Source organism: Dendrobates tinctorius, unplaced genomic scaffold, assembly GCF_039654945.1.
Source record: "Dendrobates tinctorius isolate UK_male_01 unplaced genomic scaffold, ASM3965494v1 ptg000003l, whole genome shotgun sequence".
NCBI lineage: Eukaryota > Metazoa > Chordata > Amphibia > Anura > Dendrobatidae > Dendrobates > Dendrobates tinctorius.
Genome location: NW_027361671.1, coordinates 84,305,019 through 84,328,555, shown reverse-complemented (window position 1 = coordinate 84,328,555; position 23,537 = coordinate 84,305,019). Strand labels below are relative to the sequence as shown.

General features: G+C 44.7%; 1 protein-coding gene across 1 annotated transcript; it reads left to right on the top strand.

Annotated features, from left to right (window-relative positions):
• The first annotated feature begins 426 nt into the window (after positions 1 to 426).
• LOC141065855 (transmembrane protein 17B-like) lies at positions 427 to 23,087 on the top strand. The gene is made up of 4 exons (XM_073557942.1): positions 427 to 664; positions 8,727 to 8,830; positions 22,078 to 22,191; positions 22,776 to 23,087. Exons 1-4 carry the CDS (start codon positions 547 to 549, stop codon positions 23,085 to 23,087), a joined length of 648 nt encoding a protein of 215 aa, XP_073414043.1. The 5' UTR covers positions 427 to 546.
• Positions 23,088 to 23,537: the final 450 nt, after the last annotated feature.

Below are 23,537 nucleotides of genomic sequence, written 5' to 3'. Positions count from 1 at the left end.
GCCTCTGAAGTGTCAGCCCAGCTATCTTTCAATGTCCCATATACAATGAATAATGTGGTGGTGCACATATGCAGCCACTGTGCCATTGTACAGGACATATCAGACTCTTATTCTAGGGATTGGTGGGGGTCACCGTAGTAAACTTCCAACAATCAAGTTATCAACTCGGTAGTAACTCCTAAACAAGTATTCATGTCAAACTTTCTCAGTACAGTAGCAAGGAATTCTTTTGTTGTAAAATTAATAGTTTGTTCTTTCCGGTCATTACCACATAGTAAACAATATAACACAACTTTTAAATGACCCGAGAACATGGTACAGTATATAGTATATTTTTTTATTAAGGATATTTTTGTCTTAATCGCTCCATATATCTAAACTTTGACACTTTCATAAATTTCATCTGTCTACTAAAAAAACAGTTGGCTAATCCCAGTTGGGCAGAAGATTGAAATCCTATTAAGACATCACAATTAGCAAACAAGCCTGGATTAATCCCGTCTGTTAAGACGAGAAAGACTGTGTTGAGAAGCGTGAGTTTTGACCATGTCTCTTCACACTCCCCTGCCAAGTAATATCCGCCATGGTCTTGCAAGCATCAGTGGTTCTTTCTTCATCCAGAACAAAACTAGGGATTGTCAAGAAAGTCGTCCTTATCACAGAGGTAACGATCTATGTTTTCTATATTTATGGCGGGGTATGGAGGCCATCTACTCAGGACTCTGCACAGTCCCATGTAGTGCTGACCTGTTGAGGGTGTTTTTTAATATACTTCTATGCATTTGTTAACCAATCAGAATTATTTATTTAATACCCTAAATATACAAATGTTGTGGTCAGTGTAATATATAATGATGATAACCTGTGTAGAAGGATTTCATATAGCACAGAGCTGTAATAGGGCTCATCCAGATCCATGGAACATCTCTGATTTCTTATTCAAGCATACAGAGGTTTTACTCTTCACCACGACAGCACCCACTTGGAAAGAGGGATCCGCCCATAGGAACAGGAAACCTACAGAGATGAAAGAGGGCGGTCCGCCTCTCCTCCTCAGTTGGTTTCCTGTTCCATGGGAACCGCAGGATTTTCTACAGAAGACATACCTGGGCCAAGGAACCGCCTGTGCAGTGTCTGCACGAACGGCAGGGGTTCCGGTCCAGAAGCAGCGACGGGGGAATGCTGGAGTCCGGCTCCCTCCTCGACAGACGGGCAGCGCAACGAGAAACACCGGTTCCGGATGAGGCCGACCGGGGGTTTTCTAAATGACATACATGCCACCGGGATCTTGTAGGCATCCATCCCGGTCCGTGTGGGAGTGCAGAGCCGAGAGGAACCCGTTATCTCTGGCGTTCCCGGGGCTTCAGTGTCCAGGAGGATGCATGGGCGGCGCTGCCAGGAGGTAAGGAGGAACTTCCGGGTTACCTCAGTGTACAGCGCATGCGCGGTCTCACGGAGCCGCGCGAGACTGGTGCTTGGAGCAGCACTCCCCGCCCCCTCCGGGGAAAAAAAAAAAAAGAGAGAGATGTTTAATATGGCGGCGCCGGTATTTCAGGCCGGTCCCATGTTAACTAGCTGCGCCACAGTGTTTCTCTTTTCCCTCTTTTCCCTCTTTTCCCTCTTTTCCCTCTTTTCCCTCTTTTCCCTCTTTTCCCTCTTTTCCCTCTTTTCCCTCTTTTCCCTCTTTTCCCTCTTTTCCCTCTTTTCCCTCTTTTCCCTCTTTTCCCTCTTTTCCCTCTTTTCCCTCTTTTCCCTCTTTTCCCTCTTTTCCCTCTTTTCCCTCTTTTCCCTCTTTTCCCTCTTTTCCCTCTTTTCCCTCTTTTCCCTCTTTTCCCTCTTTTCCCTCTTTTCCCTCTTTTCCCTCTTTTCCCTCTTTTCCCTCTTTTCCCTCTTTTCCCTCAAAAGGAATGGGAGAAGCAAGAACAGAGAGTTTATCTTCCCTCGGCGTCAAAAAGAAGGTACCCCTTCAGAGACGAGGAATTGTCAACGTGGAAAGAAGGTCCCGAAGGTCGATGCGGCAGTCGCCTCCGCCTCAAAACAGTCGGCCTTACCAGTGGAAGATGCAGGCACTCTAAAAGACCCACTGGACTGGAAAGCTGATGCCTCACTAAAGAGGGCATGGGAGGCAGCTACGGGCACATTTAAACCGGCAATAGCCAGTACGTGCACAGCTCGCTCTATGCTGGTCTGGATTGATCAACTAGACCAGCAAATAGTCTCCAGAGATAAGCTACGAGCGGCTATACCACTAATTCGTGGCGCAGCGGCATATATGGCGGATGCTTCGGCCGATTCCCTACGCATGGCAGCCAGAACAGCAGGCTTGCTTAATAACGCCAGACGTAGCCTGTGGCTTAAGAGCTGGAAAAGTGACACCCAATCCAAGGCAAAGCTATGTACCATACCTTGTGAGGGTGAGTTTTTGTTTGGGGAAAACCTTAGATGAAATCCTTACAAAAGCAAAAGAAAGGAAAAAAGGGTTCCCTAACCCCTCTCTCCCATTTTATAGGAGGGCATTTAGGAGACTACCATTTGGCAGGGGAAGACCAGCAGAGAATCGAAATCGCTGGGCCACGAAGGAAGAAAAAGGCAAAGGTGCTATGTTTAGAGGATCCTCCTTCCGCAGAGATCGGAACTAAGGAGCCAGTCCCTCCAGTAGGAGGGAGACAATTTTTTCTTCAGGAATGGGAAAAAATCACGGCCAGCCCTTGGGTCCTAGGCATTATTAGGGAAGGATTAAAATTAGAGTTCAATCACGTACCCCGTAATTCAGTCATTGTAACATCCCTCAGCTCACCAGTCCAACAGCGGGCCTTAGAGAATGAAATTGTCAGTCTGCTGGACAAAAAAGTTTTGGTCCAGGTACCTAAAGGACAGGAAGGGAGAGGATTTTACTCCCCTCTTTACTCCCCTCTTTCTGATACCTAAACCAGATGGCTCATTCAGGATGATAATTAACCTGAGGAAACTAAATTCATTTGTAATAAATCATAAATTTAAAATGGAGTCCATTAGATCAGCAATTAAGCTCCTTTTTCCCAATTGTATGATGGCAGGGCTGGATCTGAAGGATGCCTATTATCTTCCCATCCATTACAGATTTCAGAAATACCTCAGAGTGGCGGTCTTCCTCGAGGGCACCATACAACACCTCCAGTTCACAGCCATGCCATTCGGCCTTTCCATCGCACCAAGAGTCTTTACAAAGGTGATGCTGGAAGTAATGGCTTTCTTACGACAGGACACACTGATAGTTCCCTATTTGGATGATTTTTTGATAATGGGGAACTCAGCTAGACAATGTAATAAGCGAGTTGCTGATGCAATCTTATCCCTACAGGCTCTTGGTTGGATAATTAACTTCAAGAAGTCCAGAATCGAGCCACAGTCAGTTCAGTCCTTCCTGGGTCTCCAACTAGACTCCATAAGCCAAAAATGTCTGCTGCCACAAAAATTACAGCAATTAAAGCGAAGGTCAGGTCAGCAATAGACAAGCCACACATATCCTTAAGGGAAGCAATGTCCCTCCTAGGGTCCCTTACTTCCTGCATCCCGGCAGTTCGGTGGGCTCAATTCCACACGAAAGAATTACAGCATCAAATTCTCTTAGAGGAAACTCAGTACCATGGAAATTTGGGGAAAAAAATCACTTTATCTCAGACGGTCCTAACCTCCCTAGCATGGTGGCTAGAGGAGGATAACCTATCGGGAGGAGTACCATGGGTGATGACACCTTCCCGTATAATTACTACTGATGCCAGCCCCACAGGATGGGGAGCTCATATGGGAAGTACCTTTGCCCAAGGCCTATGGGATATAAGTGAGAATCAGGATTCATCAAACTTGAAAGAACTAAAGGCAGTTAGTCATGCATTATATAATTTTCTTACGTAGTTACAAGAAGAAAACGTGAGGATCCTGTCAGACAACACCACAGTGGTCGCATATCTGAACAGGCAAGGCGGGACTCGATCAGTCGCATTAATGTCTTCCGCAAGAGGGATCTTGTCTTTAGCCGAAAAACATTTTGTCTCTCTCAGCCCTCCACATAAGAGGGAGAGACAATTCAGAGGCAGACTTTCTAAGCCACCATACACTTCGGCAAGGAGAGTGGTGCCTGAGCCAACAAATATTCACACGCATTGTGTAGTTATGGGGCCTTCCCCAGATAGATCTCTTCGCCACCAGGGAGAACAGACTGGTGCGAAGATTTGCCTCTTTAAAAATGGTAGACAATCTGGAAATTCTGGATGCCCTCCAAGTCCCATGGCGGTTCAAACTGGCATATGCATTTCCCCCAATCATACTACTACCACAGGTGATCAGGACAGAGGAAGCGCGAATAATCTTAATAGCGCCATTCTGGCCCAGGAGACCATGGTTTTCATGCCTACAAGCAATGTCAGTGAGAGACCCTTGGGTGCTTCCTTCAACCCCCAGGCTCCTCTCTCAGGGGCCATTCTTCCATCCTCAAGTGGACAATCTCCACTTGACGGCTTGGAACTTGAAAGGGAAATGTTGAGAGCAAGAGGATTCTCGGAGGGGTTAGTCAATACTCTCTTGCAAAGCAGAATATTGGCTACGACAAAAAATTACACCAGGGTATGGAGAAAATTCTTGGAGTTTCACACAGCTCCTGATTCCAGAGAAATTCCTATAACAGCAATCCTAGAGTTTCTACAGAAAGGGAAAGATTTAGGACTATCGGTTAACACACTAAAAGTCCACGTATCGGCTCTAGGGGCCCTCTATAGTTATAACGTGGCAGGCAGTAGATGGATAGCTAGATTCATCTCTGCCTGTGAGCGGAGCGAACCGGAACACATACCCAGAGTTCCTCCTTGGGACTTGAATCTGGTGCTGGAGGCCCTAACACGTCCGCCTTTTGAACCATTAGACTCAATATCCCTTAAGCACCTATCTCTTAAAACAGTACTGCTAGTTGCACTAACCTCAGCCAGAAGAGTTAGCGACATACAAGCACTTTCAATAGAACCCCCTTTTCTGTTGACATTCCAGGATCAGCTAATATTAAAACCAGACCCCTCATACTTACCAAAGGTAGCAGGGAAGTTTCATAGATCACAAGAGATCCATCTCCCTTCATTTTTTAGTAACCCATCTACTCCAGAGGAAGAAAAGTTCCATACACTAGACGTTAGAGCAGTATTGCAATACATTGAGAGGTCTAGCAGCTGGAGGAAGAGTAGGGCTCTATTTGTTTCCTTCCAGGGCCAAAAGAAGGGACATGAGGTCACAAGGGGTACTCTGTCTCGGTGGATCAGAGACGCGATTGGTCTAGTATACTCCGAGAGCAATGAAGATCCTCCGGAGGGTATCAGGGCACATTCCGCCAGAGCTATGGCTTCCTCTTGGGCGGAGAGGGGAGACGTCGCAATTGAGTCTATATATAAGGCTGCAACTTGGTCTACACCCTCTACCTTTTATAACCACTATAGGCTTGATTTATCATGCCCATCTGACCTAGCCTTTGGTAGAGCGGTCCTCGGCACGGTGGTCCCTCCCAGGTGAAGGTCTCTGAAAGTCTCTCCAAGTGGGTGCTGTCGTGGCGAAGAGTAAAAAGCCGGATTACTTACCGGTAATGCTCTTTTAATGAGTCCACGACAGCACCCGTTCACTAACCCTCCCTAGAAGTTAACATAATGTGTATATACACCTTCTTAGTTGTAAAGTTAATAAATTTAGAATATTTGATAATATAATGGCCTAATAATTGGCGGTCCTCCGGGTACTCTGAAATCCAACTGAGGAGAGGCGGACCGCCCTATTTTATCTCTGTAGGTTTCCTGTTCCTATGGGCGGATCCCTCTCTCCAAGTGGGTGCTGTTGTGGTCTCATTAAAAGAGCATTACAGGTAAGTAATCCGGCTTTTTTTTTCTTATTTGGAGTATTACATGGCCTCTAAGGGTATGTGCACACGGTGCGGATTGTCCTGTGGATTTTTCCGCGTGGATTTGGCTAAATCCGCAGGTAAAATGACCTGCAGATTTCCTCTGCATTTTGATACCTGCGGATTTCTATAATGGAGCAGGTGTCAAACCGCTGCAGATTCCACACAACAAATTGACATGCACTGCGTTATTTGTTTTCCATAGACTTTAAAGGTACTGTACAATGCAGCAGAATCTGCTGCGAATCCGCAGGCCAAATCTGCTGCAGATCTGCAGCAGAATCCGCAACGTGTGCACACATCGTAAGTCTCACTTCACCAACTTGGCACTCTCTACCAGGAGAAGCTTTACTTATTAGACCTCCTGTCAGAGGCTTCTCACCCAGGAAAACAAGTTCTCGTGCTTTACACTGATGAGGGGTAAATATCCTGAAAAAGGCGTATGCAACTGGAGTTTCTGATGTGTCTTCTAACCCAAAGTCATGTGGCAAAAACCCCTAAGGGTACGTTCCCACAGTCAGTAAACGCTGTGGGTTGAACGCTGCGTACATCTGCAGCGTCCAGATGTTACAGCATAGTGGATGGGATTTCAAGAAATCCCATGTCCACTATGTGTGTGTAATAATACGGTCAGGTGGTAGACACATCAGCACATTCTGTACTCATTGTGCTGTCAGCTGCTTCTTCCCTGCTGTGTTCCCCGTTCTTCCGTTCACTTAAAGGACAGGAGGCAGAGTCCAAAGCAACTTTAAGAATAATGGATTTATTCTCTTCAGGACACGGCACATCATGAACACTTGTCACAGTAGCGGCAATGCATTATTCTTCGTCTTTCCCTTACTTCCTCTACTTCACTGGAATAGGCCACAAGGTTACAACAGGACGAGGAGCCCGGTGAAAGTGGCACTTCAACCTATCTCCCTGGAACCAACTTTAGCCCAGACACGGAAATAATCATCTACTAGGTCATCCACCTCCTCTTGGTTATCCTGCCTGCACACTTGCTGGTGGTCCAGTCTTCTTCAGCACCCAAACTTCTTCAGTTACTTCATCAGTGACTTCTTCACTGGCTTCTTCACTACACTGCTGCTAATACCATGCACGTCCGCACGTTCTCCTCTTCCTGAGTACCTCTAATCCTTTCTATGGATGGCCGGGTATCTTTACTTGGAACATTAATGTGATAGCCAAGCAGCTCAGGCCCCACGGACACCTGAGCACACCAGGGGGTCTACCCCTGTCTGACTACAACCAGGAAATCTGTCTAGCTTATTCCCCAGCTACCACTCCTACAATTAACCTCTAAATGTCCTACAACTAAACCTTTCTATGCAGTGTACTCAGTGCCCCCATCTACTGGCCTTTTCCCTAACTGCATTGTCCCTAGTTTAAATATAGTATAAAGATATTTAAATACGGCATATTGAAATATATAGCAATTATATACATGACTCATACAAATATGGCAACTATGTAGATGTAAACAGGTGCATCAACATTTTAAAGGGCTTGACCCTCTTATATGTGCACCAAAGCCTGTGGAGACAGACAAGCGGCCCATCTTTCCAGACCGCAGCATATCAATTTAGCTCACTGAGACGTGAGTCTCCGCAAGATAAATTTCACCCATACAATGTACTGGACGTGGTGATTCAATTAACACATACGGATTCACCTGCGTTCAATAGACGGCAGCGCTCTGGACGCAGCGGACATGTGCTGCTTCCAATTACAGTACTGACAATGTGCACCCGGCCACAAAGTGTCAATATTGCTTTTTAGGATTGTTATCTCCAATAAGTAGAACTAGATTCCCTATCCTCTTAAGGGGGTTTTACACATAGCAATATCGCTAAAGCATCACAGATTTGGTGACGCAGCAGCGATATCGCTATGTGTGATACTTACCTCCGACCGGCTCACCCGCTGTCTGTCGTTGATCGTGCGAGATTGCGCAGCTCCATTTCTCGTCGGGCGCTTCCTGCTGGCGCCGACGAGTGACGCGTGCACGCAGGCGGGAGGACGTCAGGATCGCCGCATCTGAAAGGTAAGTAACGACCGCTGTATCACTGTGAGATCTGCCTGTGTGGCAGCTCACTAGCGACCATTTAGCGATGCACCAGCGATCCTGACGGGGTCGTATGGTTGTCGGGATCGCTGGTGCATTGTTAAATGTAAAAGGGCCTTTACTCTCTGAAGAAGCAGTTTGCATATAAAATGAACCTCGGCATGTACTCCCTGTTAGATATCATGTATACAAAGGTGTTATCTCCTAGAATAACTGCTTCTAGAGGAGAAATCTTGTACAGATGGCTCCTGGCATTGAGTTCAGCAACACACATCCTCCCCATACTAAGATACATTGCTGTACAAAATCTTCTAAAAAGTAATAGAATATTTATCAAATCTATTATCAAATTCAAAGTTTACTAAAAGTGATATGCATTCACTCCTGTTATAATAGAAGATGGCTACAAACCACTGACTATTTGCCCCTTTAATACTTATATATGCACATTGGCTCTTCTGTATGTGAGCCTGGTAGAGAATGTGCAGGTCGACTTTCATCACACTGCAATGATGATTATCGTACCAGCCTGGTAATGTAAAGCCGCCGTGTGGATCCCAGTAGGTAAAAAATTTGCGAGCCTCCCAGCGGGCAGAGACTATGGATGGGGCCAATAGACAGATGTCCCACAACTAGATCTGCTCATATAGTGCCTGTTACTGCAGTTTGGTGCTTTTCAACTAAATTTATGCAAAAACGCCTAGTGTGAACTTGGCCCAATAATCCGTGCATCTTGTGTTTCTGCAGGACATGAAATGGTGTCAAGCCTTCCACTACAGATGGCCTTGTATTTTAATGTGCTTTTCTTTCCTATATGGCTTATTTCTGAGATCATCATGCTGGAGCTGAAGGTATGGATACAGTAGTTGTAGTTTTTTTTTTCTTTTTTTTTTTTTTTCCCTGAATATAAACAGGCACAGACCTACAGATAATGAAGAAAAGTCACAATACTTTGCAGCCAACAATGTTTAAGCACAAAACATATAGGTATTTGTGAAATGAGTAAAATGTGCATCAGTTCATCAAGAATGGCACTATCTATTAGAAATTACCAATCTCATTAAAATATAAACATTCTGCAGATCATCTATTAATATAAGTTTGATCTGTTGTAATATCCATTGACTGTTTGTTCATATAGGGAATCGAAATACTATAATAATCGCCCCTTAGACCAGTTCAACTCAAACTGCAAGGTGCCCACTAGTAATTGACGATGTGCAACAGGGAGGGGGCTTGGAAAGTAGGGAGCATATTTTGATTGCAAAGGCCTTTTCTTAGCCTGAATAATTAGCAACTCAATTTCACAAAATTGCAGTGAGATTAACAGGTCAATTAAAAACTGATCTAAAATGTCAAAACATTATAGAACAGTAATCATCTTACAGCATAAACTGTCAAATGAAAACAATGGAATTCTTTAAAGGGAACCAATCTTGTCAAAAAATGCTGTTAAATTGCAGATATGGGATTAATCTGCAGATTAAGTGTTCTGAAGCATTGGGATGACTGCAATGAGATTAACATAGTAACTCCCGGCATCCTAAGGGCTTTCAGTCATAGATGTGCAGCTGGCGCAGCTTCAGTTACCACTCCGTACATAGTGAGCGGCAGCATTAACCATGCCCTGGGCATTGAGAACCAGATCAGCACTGATGCACTAAGGCTAGATTCACATTTGCGGTTGAATCTGCAGCGTATCGTCCGCAACCTCAAACGCACGAAAAACCGCATGCAAAACGCAGCGTTTTATATGCATGCGGTAAAAAAAGCAGCTTTTCCATGCGTTTGCGCTTTTTATGCGCATGAGTTCTAAAAATCTAGATAAAGACACTACCAATGGGCGTGTGTTATGGGATATCTTTATATAGACCCTTGTACAGCTGATATCTTCAGATTTTGCTCCTGTATCCTGCGTCACGATGGATCTTCGCATGGAGAGCTTTTTTTTTCAACCTGGATTTGGATATAAAGCCGTTTCTTCCCTTTGCGTTTGCTTGTGAGTAAGAAAGAGACTGAGAAGACAGCATCTGCGTTTTTTGGAAACATCCCATTATCGAAGTCTGGGAGAGGCGTGGAGCCTACCACGCCCTATACAGCAAGCTCCATGCCAACCCAGAGAAATTTGCGGAATATACCAGGATGTCTCGAGATCTTCCAGGATTTGCTTGGTTGTGTCCAAGGAGCCTTCAGGAGACAGGACACCCAGCTCCGTAGAGCGATTCCTGCTGAGGAATGTCTCTTGGTCACATTAAGGTATGTAATATTTCAAAACAAACGTCTGTCATAATTATTATTAATCTGCCTTGTATTAATTGTTTTTTCCTTTATGTGTTTTTTTGCTAAACCCCGTTATTCTGACTCTTCCTGCTGGCTGCAAATCCCAAGTGTTCTAACTATCAGCTTCTTAGATAATTGTGTAACGTGTACTTACACCACCAGGTGTCCTCAGGTAGTTTTAACTCCACTGGAAATGCAACTGTAGAAAGACCAGGAGAAACGATTCTGTTTTTACCCTTCGCCACGACAGCACCCACTGGAGGTATCGGATCCGCCCCATTAGAACAGGAAACCCTACAGAAAGATAAAAGGGGGCGGCCCGCCTTTCCTCCTCAGTTTTGGTTTCCTGTTCCCAGGGAACCTCAGAAAGAATCCTTCAGAAAGCATACCTGGGCCAGTGCAGTATCTGTGAGAACGGCATGGGCTGCGGTCCAGAGGCGGCGTCGGAAGTTTCCGTTAGACGGCTCCCCCCTTGTCTGGTGGATAGATGAGAGTGATGACCGGGTCCGGGGAGGGCCGCCTGGTCTCGCTCAGGAGCATGGCCGGGCAGCGCCGAAAAGTTCTCAGGAGCCGCCGCTGCAGGAGTGGTAAGAGTGCCAGTGGCGCGAAGGAAAACAAAAAAACCCGGCGGCAGTGTTCTGGCTGAGACGGGCATGCGCCGCCTGACGCAGTTGCTCCGAGCCCCAGAAGTAATGAGTGAACTTCCGGGGCATGATGGCTGAGGCGGGGCGCCCACAAGCGCCATTGCGCAGGTGCAAGGAGCGCGATTGAACCCGAGGGATTTCCGGGTCAAAAAAAAAAGAGGGAGGAAGGCCCTATTTAAACAGACACCGCGGAGCAATCAGCGATGAACCATGTCAAATCCGGGAGACGTGCGCGCTCCAGCAGGGGACTCTGTAGGGGCAGTGCCTCCCGGGACCGCGCTGCCAAAGGATCCACGGACACCGCTCACAGTAGTGACGCAGGAGAATCAAGATCCAGGACTGGGTCTCAGCCATCTTATCTGGTACCATAAGCTTCAATGGGTGAGTGTGCAAAAGATATACTCTGCCTATTAAGCTGACACCCCCTTTTTTTTTTTTCTCGCCATGTCTCCCCCCTCTTTTCAGATGAAGAAAAAAGATAAATCCAAGCACAAAAGAATGCGCTTTATGTGCTCAGCCTCTTCCTGACTCCTACCCCAAAAAGCTCTGTAAGCAATGCACCAGAGAGACTAGACAGGGAGCCGCAGTGTCATCAAAGGACATACGGACCATAATTAGAGAGGAACTACAGGCTATTGCCTGTGCTAGTACTCCCTCAAACTAGGAGCAAAAAACATGTGACTCTCAGCTCAGATTCGGAGGAGGAACAGGAGATAGTCTGACTCCTGACTCATGTCATCAGAAATTGAGGGACGATCATGTTTTCCCCTGGATAGTGTGGATAACTGGTCAAATCTGTAAGAAACACTATGGGGTGTGAGGAGACAAAGAGCGCCCAAACCACGCAAGACATAATGTTTGGCGGAGAGGAAAAGGAGAGCTTTTCCAGTAATACCGGCAATTAAGGCCCTAATAAAGAGATAATGGCAAAAACATGATCAAAGAAGTTTTCGCCCATCGGCCTCAAAAAGGAAATATCCATTTAGCGACGACGAGCTATTGAAATGGACACAAATTCCTAAAGTTCACGCTGCTGTAGCCTCCACCTCTAAACAATCTGCTCTTCTGGTAGAGGATGCAGGCTTACTGTCCGACCTAATAGACCGTAAAGCGGAGTCATCATTAAAAAGGTCTTTGGAAACAACTACGGGCATTTTTAAGCCAGCAGTAGCCAGCACATGCACCGCCAGGTCAATGCTCGTGTGGTTAGACCAATTGGATCAACAAATCGAGCAGAAGGTGTCTAGGGAAAAACTACGAGCCGCTATTCCATTAGAGGAGCGGCAGCCTTCATGGCCGATGCATCGGCATACACCCTATGCCTAGCAGCAAGATCGGCGGGTCTTGTAAACAGCGGTAGGTGAGCACTATGGATGAAGAGCTGGAAGGGGGACGCACAATCAAAATCTAAGATCTGTGCGATCCCGTGCGAGGGTGAGTTTCTCTTTGGGAAAGCCCTAGATGACATACTCGCCAAAGAAAGGAAGAAGGCTTTCCCTGATTCTTCTATCCTTTTCTACAGGAAAACCTTTAAAAGGTGGCCGTTTGGGAGAAGGAGACAAAAGGATAGATCAGCTAGATGGCCCGCAAAAGGGTAGCATGTTTAGAGGTTCAACATTCCGAAAAGAAAATAAATACTGAGCAATCAGTCCCCCCCAGTAGGGGGTTGGCTGAAACTTTTTTTTTTTTCAAAATGGGAAGCAATAACATCAAGCTCGTGGATTCTAAATATAATTAAAGAAGGAATAAAATTAGAATTCCTTCATATTCCCCACGACTCATTTATTCTAACCCACCTTAACTCAATAATACAACAAAAAGCCCTCGAAATGGAAATTCAAAGTCTATTATCCAAGAGGGTTTTAGTAAAAGTTCCAGAGGGACAAGAGGGTAGAGGATTCTACTCTCCTTTATTTTTAGTTCCCAAACCAGATGGTACGTTTAGAACAATCATAAATTTGAAGAAACTTAATGTTTATTAAAAATTATAAATTTAAAATGGAATCCATCAGATCCACCATTAAACTTCTCTTCCCAAACTGTGTAATGGCAGGAATTGACTTGAAAGATGCTTACTATCATCTCCCTATTCATGATAGATACCAAAGGTACCTAAGGGTCGAAGTAGCATTCGGAGGCAAAATCCATCACTTTCAGTATACGGCCATGCCCTTCGTTCTGGCTACAGCACCACGAATCTTCACCAACGTGATGTTGGAAGTGATGGCCTATCTCCGTCAGAAAGACAACTTAGTCGTGCCTTACCTTGATGACTTCTTAGTTATCGGGAACTCTATCACCCAGTGTACAAGACGTGTGGCTGATACGGTCTCATCTTTGCAGGATCTAGGCTGGATCATCAACTTCCAGAAGTCCAGACTTGTTCCACTCTCCCTCCAGATGTTTTTAGGGTTCCAGTTAGACTCTACAACCCAGAGATGTCTACTCCCTCAGGTAAAAATTGCGCGCATAAAAAAAAAAAAAGTTGAGGCAGTAATGGACAGACCACGCATGTCTGAGAGAGGCAATGTCACTATTACGTTTGCTCACTTCTTGTGCCCCGGCAGTTCAGTGGGCCCAATATCACATCCGCACACAGAAACATCAGATCCTCCAAGAGGACAGACGACACGGCGGTCACCTCGAGAACAAGAGAACCCTATCTTGACTTCTCTAGAATGGTGGCTAGATGGTAATCATTTGTCCATGGGTAATATTACCATCCCATATCTTAGCCACCGACGCTAGCCCCCACGGCTGGGGAGCCCATATGGGGAATAGCTTCTGTCAAGGAAGGTGGAGTAGGGAGGAACTGCAGTACTCATCTAATTTAAAGGAGCTGATGGCAGTACATTATGCTTTACATCATTTTCTTCCACAGCTCCAGCAGAAGCATGTTAGGATCTTATCGGACAACACCACCACAGTAGCGTATCTATACACAGGGAGGTACTCTATTAGAGACTCTAATGTCTTCTGCGGCAAGAATCTTAAGCTTAGCCGAAAATTATTTGTTGCCCTTTTCTGCCCTCTATATCAAGGGAAAGAACAACCAAGAAGCAGACTTCTTAAGCCGACACACACTTCAGCAAGGGGAGTGGCGCCTCAATCACCGAATTTTCAAGGACATAGTAGCTCTATGGGGGCAACCTCAAGTGGACCTCTTTGCTACAAAAGATAACAGACCAGTAAAAACATTTGCCTCCCTGTCCCCATCAGATCATCAAGACATACTGGACGCCCTCCAGGCCTAATGGAAATTCAACCTAGCATATGCCTTTCCTCCGATAATCCTTCTGCCACAGGTAATTCGGAAGATCAGAGGACAGGGCGAGGGTAATTTTGATAGCGCCATTCTGGCCCAAGAGACCGTGGTTCTCATGGCTACGAACAATGTCAGTGTCAGATCCTTGGGTTCTCCCTTCGATTCCCATCCTACTCTCCCAAGGCCCTTTTTTTTCCACCCCCAAGTGGACAGCTTACACTTGACGGCGTGGAATTTGAAAGGCAGCTACTAAAATCAAGAGGGTTTTCTGAAACGCTAATTGCTACGCTCCTACAGAGCAGGAAGCAGTCCACTACTCGGATTTATACGAGAATATGGAAAAAAATTTCTGCAGTTCCATACAATCTCTCATACCACAGAAATACCGATAGTTCCTATCTTGGAATTTCTAGAAAAAGGAAAAGATTTAGGTCTGGCAGTAAATACGCTGAAAGTCCAAGTGTCCGCATTAGAGGCACTTTATGGCCATAATATAGCGGGGAATCAGTGGGTGTCACGATTTATTACAGCTTGTGAATGAACGGCCCCTGTTCACATACCTACAATCCCTCCGTGAGACTTAAACTTGGTCTTAGACACCCTAGCAGAAGCCCCCTTCGAACCAATAGACACGATATCTCTAAAATACTTGTCACTCAAGACGGCCCTCTTAGTAGCATTAACGTCTGCTAGGAGAGTGAGCGACATCCAAGCTCTATCCATAGACCCACCCTTTTTTCAGATATACCAGGATAGGTTGATATTGAAACCAGACCCCTCATACCTTCCTAAGGTATCAACAAAATTCCATAGATCTCAAGAAATACTCCTCCCGACCTTCTTCAGAGACCCCTCCACTCCTGAAGAACAGAAATTCCACACTTTGGACGTTAGAAGAACTGTCTTAAAATACATTGAGAGATCCAGGAGCTGGAGGCAGTGTAGGGCTCTGTTCATATCTTTTCAGGGCTGTAAAAAGGTGTACGGAGTCACGAAGAGCACCTTATCCCGGTGGATCAGGGATGCCATCTGTTTAGCCTACTCCGCAAGAAGTGAAGATCCTCCGGAGAATATCAGCGCGCATTCTACTAGAGCAATGGCATCCTCCTGGGCCGAGAGGGGAGACGTTCCAATCGAAGCCATATGTAAGGCGGCAATTTGGTCAACCACATCTACTTTCTATAATCACTATAGACTTGACCTTTCATCAACTTCTGACCTAAGCTTTAGCAGGACTGTCCTTAGCACGGTGGTCCCACCCAGGTGATGGTCTCTGGAATCTCTCCAGTGGGTGCTGTCATGGCGAAGGGTAAAAAGCCGGATTACTTACCATTAATGCTCTTTTAATGAGTCCACAACAGCACCCACTCACTTCCCTCCCTATGAAGATAACAATAGCAATAAATACACCACATATTAAAGTATCTCCTAAAAATAAATAAGTTGAAACTTAAAAATGCAAGAACATTGCCTAACTCTTGGCGTTCCTCCTGGTACTCTGAAATACAACTTAGGAGGAAAGGCGGACCGCCCCCTTTTATCTTTCTGTAGGGTTTCCTGTTCAATGGGGCGGATCCGATACCTCCAGTGGGTGCTGTCTTGGACTCATTAAAAGAGCATTACCGTTAAGTAATCCAGCTCCAAAATCTTGTAATAGTTTACAATGGACAGTAGGTAAAAAGAGTAATCTTTACAGGGGCGTACACATGCATCTTGAGTATGCTGTAGGCTAAACTAAAGAAGGGAGGAGCAACCTAATACAGAGCTCAACTACAGGAGGGACATGGGGACAATTTTCATACAGTCTAATTCTACCTAGCAACAGGGAATCTTGCTTATTGGAGGAAAACGAAACACAGAGAAATATGCATTACAGGTTATTCCCATTCATGGTACACAACACCCATCATAAATATTATTATTGGTAATTTTTTCTGTTTGGCAGATTTCTGGCTACCGGAGAGAGCTTGTCATCGCTCCATTTTCAGTACCGGCTAGGAATTTCAGCCCTGTCTGGAATAGTTGCGGACACCTGCTGGGCTTTGTGGAACGTTCTTTGGGATGAATTTATCCCCCTACCCACCACGGAAACGTGGCTGGAAATTGCCGAAAATTTCTGGCGAGTGTTTAATTTCCCCTACTGTTTGGGAGCAGTGGAGGGAAAACACATTCGGATTACCAAACCCGCCAGAACTGGATCTGAGTACTTCAACTACAAAAAATATCTTTCTGTAGTGCTTGTGGCGATTGCAGATGCTGTCGCTTTATTGCCGTGGACATAGGAGCTTTTGGCCATGGCAATGACTCCCAGACTTTTTAAAAACTCCATGGGTTAACGCTTGTATGGAAAAAAATTTAATTACCCTCTCCCACGACCACTTCCTAACACTGAAGGCCTGCCAATGCTATTTGTTATGGTTGGGGTTGAGGCCTTTCAGATGTGTGAAAACCTACTGAAACCATACTCCAGTCAGGACTTGAACCACACAAAAATTTAACTACAGACTGACCAGGGCATGAAGAACTGTTGAGTGTACCTTTGGAATTCTAGTCTCCAAATGGCGCATTCTTGGAACAGCCATTAATCTAAAAATGGATAGTCGATGAGGTTGTTAAAGCCTGTGGGGTACTGCATAACTACATAATGGCTAAAGAGAGACCCAACATTGAACTTGATGAACCTGTTTCAAACCCATTGCCAGATTACCATCATCACCCTCTGAGGCCAACATTTGAAGTTGCCCAAATGAGGAACCAAATTACTGCCTACTTTGTTTCTGATATCGGACGTGTGGCATGGCAAGATGAAATGGTTTAATAAAATGTTCTGTTGTGTTTAACTGTAATGTTTGGTGTAAATAAAAAAAAAACAAAAAACCTGTATTGAGACCTGTACCGAGTGTCCTATGTCTTTCCACTCAAATCCACTGTCAGTGCAGTATCTATTGGATGCAGACTGAAGAGATGGAGGTAATACAAGGCATATCTATACTCACCTGGCCAGGTGTCAGAAATAGTTAATTCAGGATGCTGGGGTTTTGTGCATCCTGAAGTCAATATTTCTGACACCTGGCCAGGTGAGTACAGATATGCCTTGTATTGCCTCCATCGTCTCTTCAGTCTGCATCCAATAGATTACGCAGACTGAAGAGATGCTGGAGAAAATACAAGTCATATCAAAGCTGCAGTGTTCAAGCTGTCTCACTCCTGAAGCATGTGGTGGCAAAAAACAGTGTACGGCGTGTGTGTTGCCGGAGGCGAAATACACAAAGAACCAAACAGTAGTAGGGGCAAAAAAGCCACATTTATTTACAAAAAAAAACCTACTAACTGCAGCAACTTGGGGTAAAGAGACGGAACTGGGGGTGTTGAGCTGAGACGACTGACTGGGTAAAGACGATGAAGGGGTTGCAGGGGAAGGGGCGATGAAACTAGTGGGGTCAGGGATGGGACGGGACAGACACACTGGAAGGGAGAGACAAACCAGACATCAGACACATTGGGGGGGGGGAAGGGAGTGCGAGAGTCCATTGTGTGGTGGTTTTTTTTTTTTTTTTTTCTCCCTGTCCTGTGTTCTGCGGTGTGGCCCTCTGGGGAGCGCTGGTGTGGTGTCTTCTGGTAGCATGGTGCTGGTGGACGGTCTGGCAGGATCCTGGTGCTGCAGCCTGGTGATGGTGGACGGCCTTGCCAGGGTCCAGTTGCTGCGGCATGTCGGTGATGGTGGTAGAGGAGGTCCAAGCAGGAGCAGCAATTGGCGTGGTGGACTGTGCAGCAGCACTCGGCATGGTGGTGTCACTGTAGTGTTGTCCGGCCATGCAGTGGTATACAGCAGAACTCTATTGAGATCAAGCGTGTCGGTGTTGGTACAGGTGGAATTGCCACCACTGACTGCTGCAAGTACCGAGTCTGCTGCATGTAGGCAGCATTGCAGGCCTGCATGACATTGAACTGGAGATCAGGAGTAAAGTGTTCTGACATGCCCTATTTGATTAAAAAAAAAATTATGTGCTAGTCTCTGGAGGTCAGCTTTCAGATGGTCAAGGCATTGGTTGACATACTGGAAAAGTGTGTGAATATGGTTGAAACCACTTTCCAGTCTGTCTCCCAGCGCCTTGAGGCCATTTTGGAAGATTGAGCTCAAGTGAATGAACTTGGGCATGAGTGTCCTGTCCGCGGCCTTCTGCTGCTGGCGGGAATACCCTGAAAAAAACCAGTGGCAGAGGCCTGGGACAGGGGAACACCCGATGGACCAGCTTCCTGGTCTCCAGTCTGTGTTGCTGGTCCGTGGCTGTTCGATGAAGGACCACTCTAGATCCAGGTTCAAGGGTGCTGCTCCAGGTTCTGTGAAAAGAAAAAAAATTATCAAAAATTTACAATAGTAAAAACACCAACTCCTGTGGAATAGAAAACTACAGATTAGGGAATACAACACACTACACCACAAAAAATACTTGCATTCTCTGGGCAAGGACCAGTCTCCAAAAAACCAGCATGTGGTGATATTTTCTCATCCTTGCTCCAGCACCACTGCGAACCTGGCACTCCTGACGAAGGTCCTTGTTGAAGCAATCCTTCATTGAATGCCAACGGGTTCTGACTTTGTTCACTGTGGAAAAAAAAGAAAAAATTGTTAGACAATGCACTTTCGGCTGGGATCACACAACTGTGTGATGCAGGATTTTATCGCATCACACACAGTTGTGTGATCCCGGCCAAGGTCACTGCTGCATCACACAACATTGAAATAATTCTGAAATGCCTTGAAGACCAGTGGCAGTGCGTTGTCCCAGCCATTCATCATCACTCGGGCCACATCACTCCACAGCCGTCGGATCACCACAGCGTCCGAGTGCTGCTGTGTCCCACAACAGGACTCGCTCCTTGACCAGGGAAATTAGGAGGTCATTATCAATTAGGTCTTCATCCCTTTCTGGAACCTAGAAAAGTAAGAAAGACATTAATGTTGTAAAGAAAACAAGAGATACAGAAAACAGGCAAGAATAAGTAAAGTCAAGAAAAAAAAGGGAAGAATAGTACAGTCAGGAAAAAAAGTATACTTACACACTGTCTTGCCACCTGAACTGGTGCTGGCTGATCCTGCTCTGCCTCCGCTGCTGTGAGAACTGTTTGGAAAAAGGAAAAAAAAAATAAATACATTTTGCCACATGTGTATATGTGACAGAGAATACTTACCAATCAGTAAGGAATGTACTCACTTCACTTTCCCGTCAAGCACGTTCACGCGCTCCTCAGAAGAAGATGAAGACATTTATGAATGCTGCAAGAAAAGAGACAGAAATTAGTACGTACTAAAGAGAGAAAAAAAGGACAGACATTCGCTTTTATACGCAAAGAACCAAAGTTGTGATTCTTCACATCCGCACAGGTTCCAGTCTGGTTCCCAGTCTGTAGAGTAGTGGACTGCCAGTGCCCACACCCTCTTTTTATCTATCCTTGTGTGGGGGGTGGCCAATCAGTGTCTAGACAGGTTTACTCTGGAAAAACACATGCATGCGAAAAAGCTAGCAAACGCGTGTGCTTGCGAACGCATACATTCTCAGACTGTAATGCATTGTTTTGACGCATTCCTTCCACAAGCGGCTGCATGCATATGGCGGAGGCAAATTGCCGCCTCCAAAATTGCAACATGTTGCGTTGGCCGCACCCAGTCGCACAAGCCGAAACAACGCATGCGTAGTCCAACGCTGCCGAAAGCATACAAACGCATGTACCTGCGTCCACAATGTTAAAGATAGGAAGCACGACGCATGCAGATGTATGCGGCAGAAACGCTGCGGACACAACCGCAAATGTGAAACCAGCCTAAGACTAATTTCAGCCAAATTCACCAATATCAACGGCTTTGGCCAACAGTCAAACTTATATAGCGGCCCATGGAAGATTTGTAGGCCTCCTTGCTCATACACGCTTTTTCAGTTGTGCCCATACATTTGCTATGGGGCTGATATTGGGGCTTTGTGATGGCCACACAATTGCCTTCTATTTGTGTACCTAAAAGCTGTGTCTGGTGAAAACAAGTCATCATCTATCCACTATTAGGACCCGCACCAATAGACCACAAGTATTTCAAACCTGTTGTCACGTGACGGCCAATCGTCCCGCTTCAGAGCTGAATCCTAAAGTTCATTACACATTTTTTATCCCTGGAAAGCTGCAATGGTTGCCGAAAGTGTGCCCTCAGCTGGAAAACCCCTTTAACATCAAAGGTGGTCTGCATGTTAATGACGGGCCAACTTTTACAATTCTGACCACTGTCCTTTTATGAGGTAATAACTCTGGAATGCTTCAATGGATCCCACTGATTCTAATTTTGTTTTTTTCGTGACATATTGTACTTCATGATAGTGGTAAAATTTCTTTGGTATGACTTGCGTTTATTTGTGGAAAAAATATAAATTTGGCGAAAATGTTGAAACTTTGAATTTTCATGCCTTTAAATCTCAGTAATAGTTAATAAGTAACATTTCCCACATTACTTTACATCAGCACAATTTTGGAACCAAATTCTTTTTGTTAGGATCATATTGACACCACATGTGCATCACAGAATTTTATACCATTGAGCGGTGAAGAAAAAATTAAATTACATTTTCACCACTAAAATGTTTTAGCCCCAAGTTTTTAAGTTTCTTAGGGCTAATAGGAAACTTTTTTTTTTTTATAACCTCTCTGACCTTTTCCGGCGCCTGCGCACTGCAGTACTCTGCTCTGCCCTCAACAGGGCAGAGCAGTACGCCTGAGCCGTGACGGGAAGCAAAGAAGAGGACATCATCACATGAAGATAGGAGGCGCCGGACCCAGACCAGACCGCCCCCCGGGTGAGTATAATCTAACTCGTTTTTCTAATCTTTCAGGTTACATCGCGGGCTTATCTACAGCATTACAGAATGCAGTAGATAAGCCCCTGATGGCAGTGGCCGCATCTTATATGCCAAAAAATACGTGACAGATTCCCTTTAAGATCTTGCCCCATGTGCAGTTATAAGCTGTAACCTGGCTTTCTTGCTGAGCAGCCTTCCCGATCATTTTTATATTAGACGCAGTTTACTGTTGATATTGATACTTATGGTATGTTAAATAGATGGAAACACTGCCAAAATATGTCTGCAAAGTCCTAGAAAATACAGTAACTAGAATACACTAATAAGGGTAAGTACCCAGCAAAAGACACTGATATCAAATAATGCAATGAGCCATAGGCTGAAAATAGTAAAAAAGTGTCTTAATGGGTGAGGTTCAAGCAGAAATCCCAGTCTGGAAAATATAACGCAAGTACCATCATATATATATATATATATATATATATATATATATATATATATATATATATATATAACAAATAATGCCAAAATACAATGAGCTTATCATGGGGTAGTAAGCATATTGGAATATCAGCACAAGTGCCTAGGTATGTAATCCAAGAGGCTCCTACAATGTGCCGCTCTCATTCCCCAAGTGTGCCATGGCAGCCCCATAAAGAAACAATGAAATATACGACCTTGTGGTATCGTGGTCCCCGACGCGCGTCTCACGTGAGCTTCGTCCTGGGGGGCAAGTTCTCTGTAGCATTAGGCACAATATTATCGGAATTGTAATGTCAATGCACTTTGTGGTATCCTATTGGATATTCATCTCCTTTTCATGATTGTCTTTTTGTATTGATTGAAATAAAGCTGTTATTTTATGGCTATACGCTTCCCTGATCTTTTTGGATGATATGTTCATTAGGAAGTGCCATTTATCTAGGCCCTATTTGTTGCATTTATTGTTTAAAGTAGTTTGTTAACCTGGAGTCGAGAGGAATAATAAGTTATATTAAACTTATTATAATTTCTATTGCGTATTTAAAAATTTCAGTTTCTGGCTTTATTTTTTTTTTTTTTTACAGTATCGTTTGCTGCCTGGTTACTATCAATGGCTCCTAATATCAGCTGTCACCATTCTCACAATAATAGAAAGTCTGAGACTCTACTTGGGATACATTGGAAACTTACAAGAGAAGGTACGTTGTATATGGGGGAGCACGGGCACATGTGAAGCATTGATAAAACAAGCTTTGGATAAATAATAAGTGTTCTATATGTGTAGCAATCATTTTATAATGAGCGGCCATCTAGCAACGCTTTGCTCCACTTCACACATCAACGATTACAGACGCTGAGAGGTGGCTATAGCATTTGAGCTGCGAGATGCTTAAGGAAGTTTTCAGGGTTTTTTTGTTTCCTTATACTACCATGGAAAAGACTGGAAAAAAATTACTTTTCAGGAATCTGCATATACTACTTTAAAATGTCTTATGCGGTTTCTAGACATTTCGCTCCAAGGCCTAATAGATCAGGATCTGCTTATAATAAATCTAAACTTTACCGGAGTCAAAAAAAGTACAGAAGGTAAAGCTGCTAATGTAGTGATGTAACCGTCTTCTGTCCAGAGACCAAATGAAGAATAAGTCTCAAGTATTAAAGGATGAAAAACACAGTGCACAATGATAAAAAGAGCAGCTGTTTTAAATGTTGTATTACAATGTGCTTTAATAATTGATAGGTGATGCTGTACCTTAGTTTTTCCTTATTCATTCTCTCTTAGGTTCCAGAATTGTCCGGGTTTCTGCTCTTGACTTTCCTCATACAGATGCCGATCATACTCTTCCTTTTAACAGATGAACAGACTGTGATTTTACCCCTGGAATATGCAGTTCATACAATTTATATCATTTTTCTTAGCTTTGAGCTATTGGTGTCGTTCTTTGCTCTGAAAATCATGACACGACAACTTGCTACTCAGTTTTATTTACAGCAGACTGACGATCTAGAAGCCAAAGCCTTACCTTCTAAGGTGAAAACACAACACAGCAGAGATTTCAGAACAGAACAGAAAAAGAACGCCTTGATGTACTGACCCGAACATGTCTTATGCTATGCTCACATCATGTTTGAGGCTCAGAACTGAGTTTTAGTACTTTGCAAAAGCTTAAGGCAGGTGTGAAAAAAAAAAAAAATGCTGGAAAGTAAGAATGCTTTCAAAACTAGAAAGTGTTAGGCTGTGTGCCCACGTAGCGATTTTTAAGCGTTTTTGCCGCGATTTTCGGCACGAAAGTTTAAAAATCGTGTACAGAATGCCCCCCATGCATTCCTATGGCATTCCGCACAAGCTGTGCTAATGCTGCGCTTTTTTCCGCTGCGGAATCGCATCGCGGAAAAAATCGCAGCATGCTCATTCTTTTGTGCGGAATCGTAAAGAATTGCCGCGATTCCGCACCCATAGGAATGCATGAGAATCGCTTACTTCCCGCATGTGGCTATGCCCACCATGCAGGAAGTTAAGCGTCTCATGTGCGGTTGGTACCCA

Bases quoted from the DNA above. Each gene is read 5' to 3' on its own strand.
- LOC141065855 (XM_073557942.1), top strand. From the start codon at position 547: ATGTCTCTTCACACTCCCCTGCCAAGTAATATCCGCCATGGTCTTGCA. The intron at 8,831-22,077 runs GTATGGATACAG...TTTTTTTTACAG, and splicing joins TCATCATGCTGGAGCTGAAG to TATCGTTTGCTGCCTGGTTA. The intron at 22,192-22,775 runs GTACGTTGTATA...ATTCTCTCTTAG, and splicing joins TTGGAAACTTACAAGAGAAG to GTTCCAGAATTGTCCGGGTT.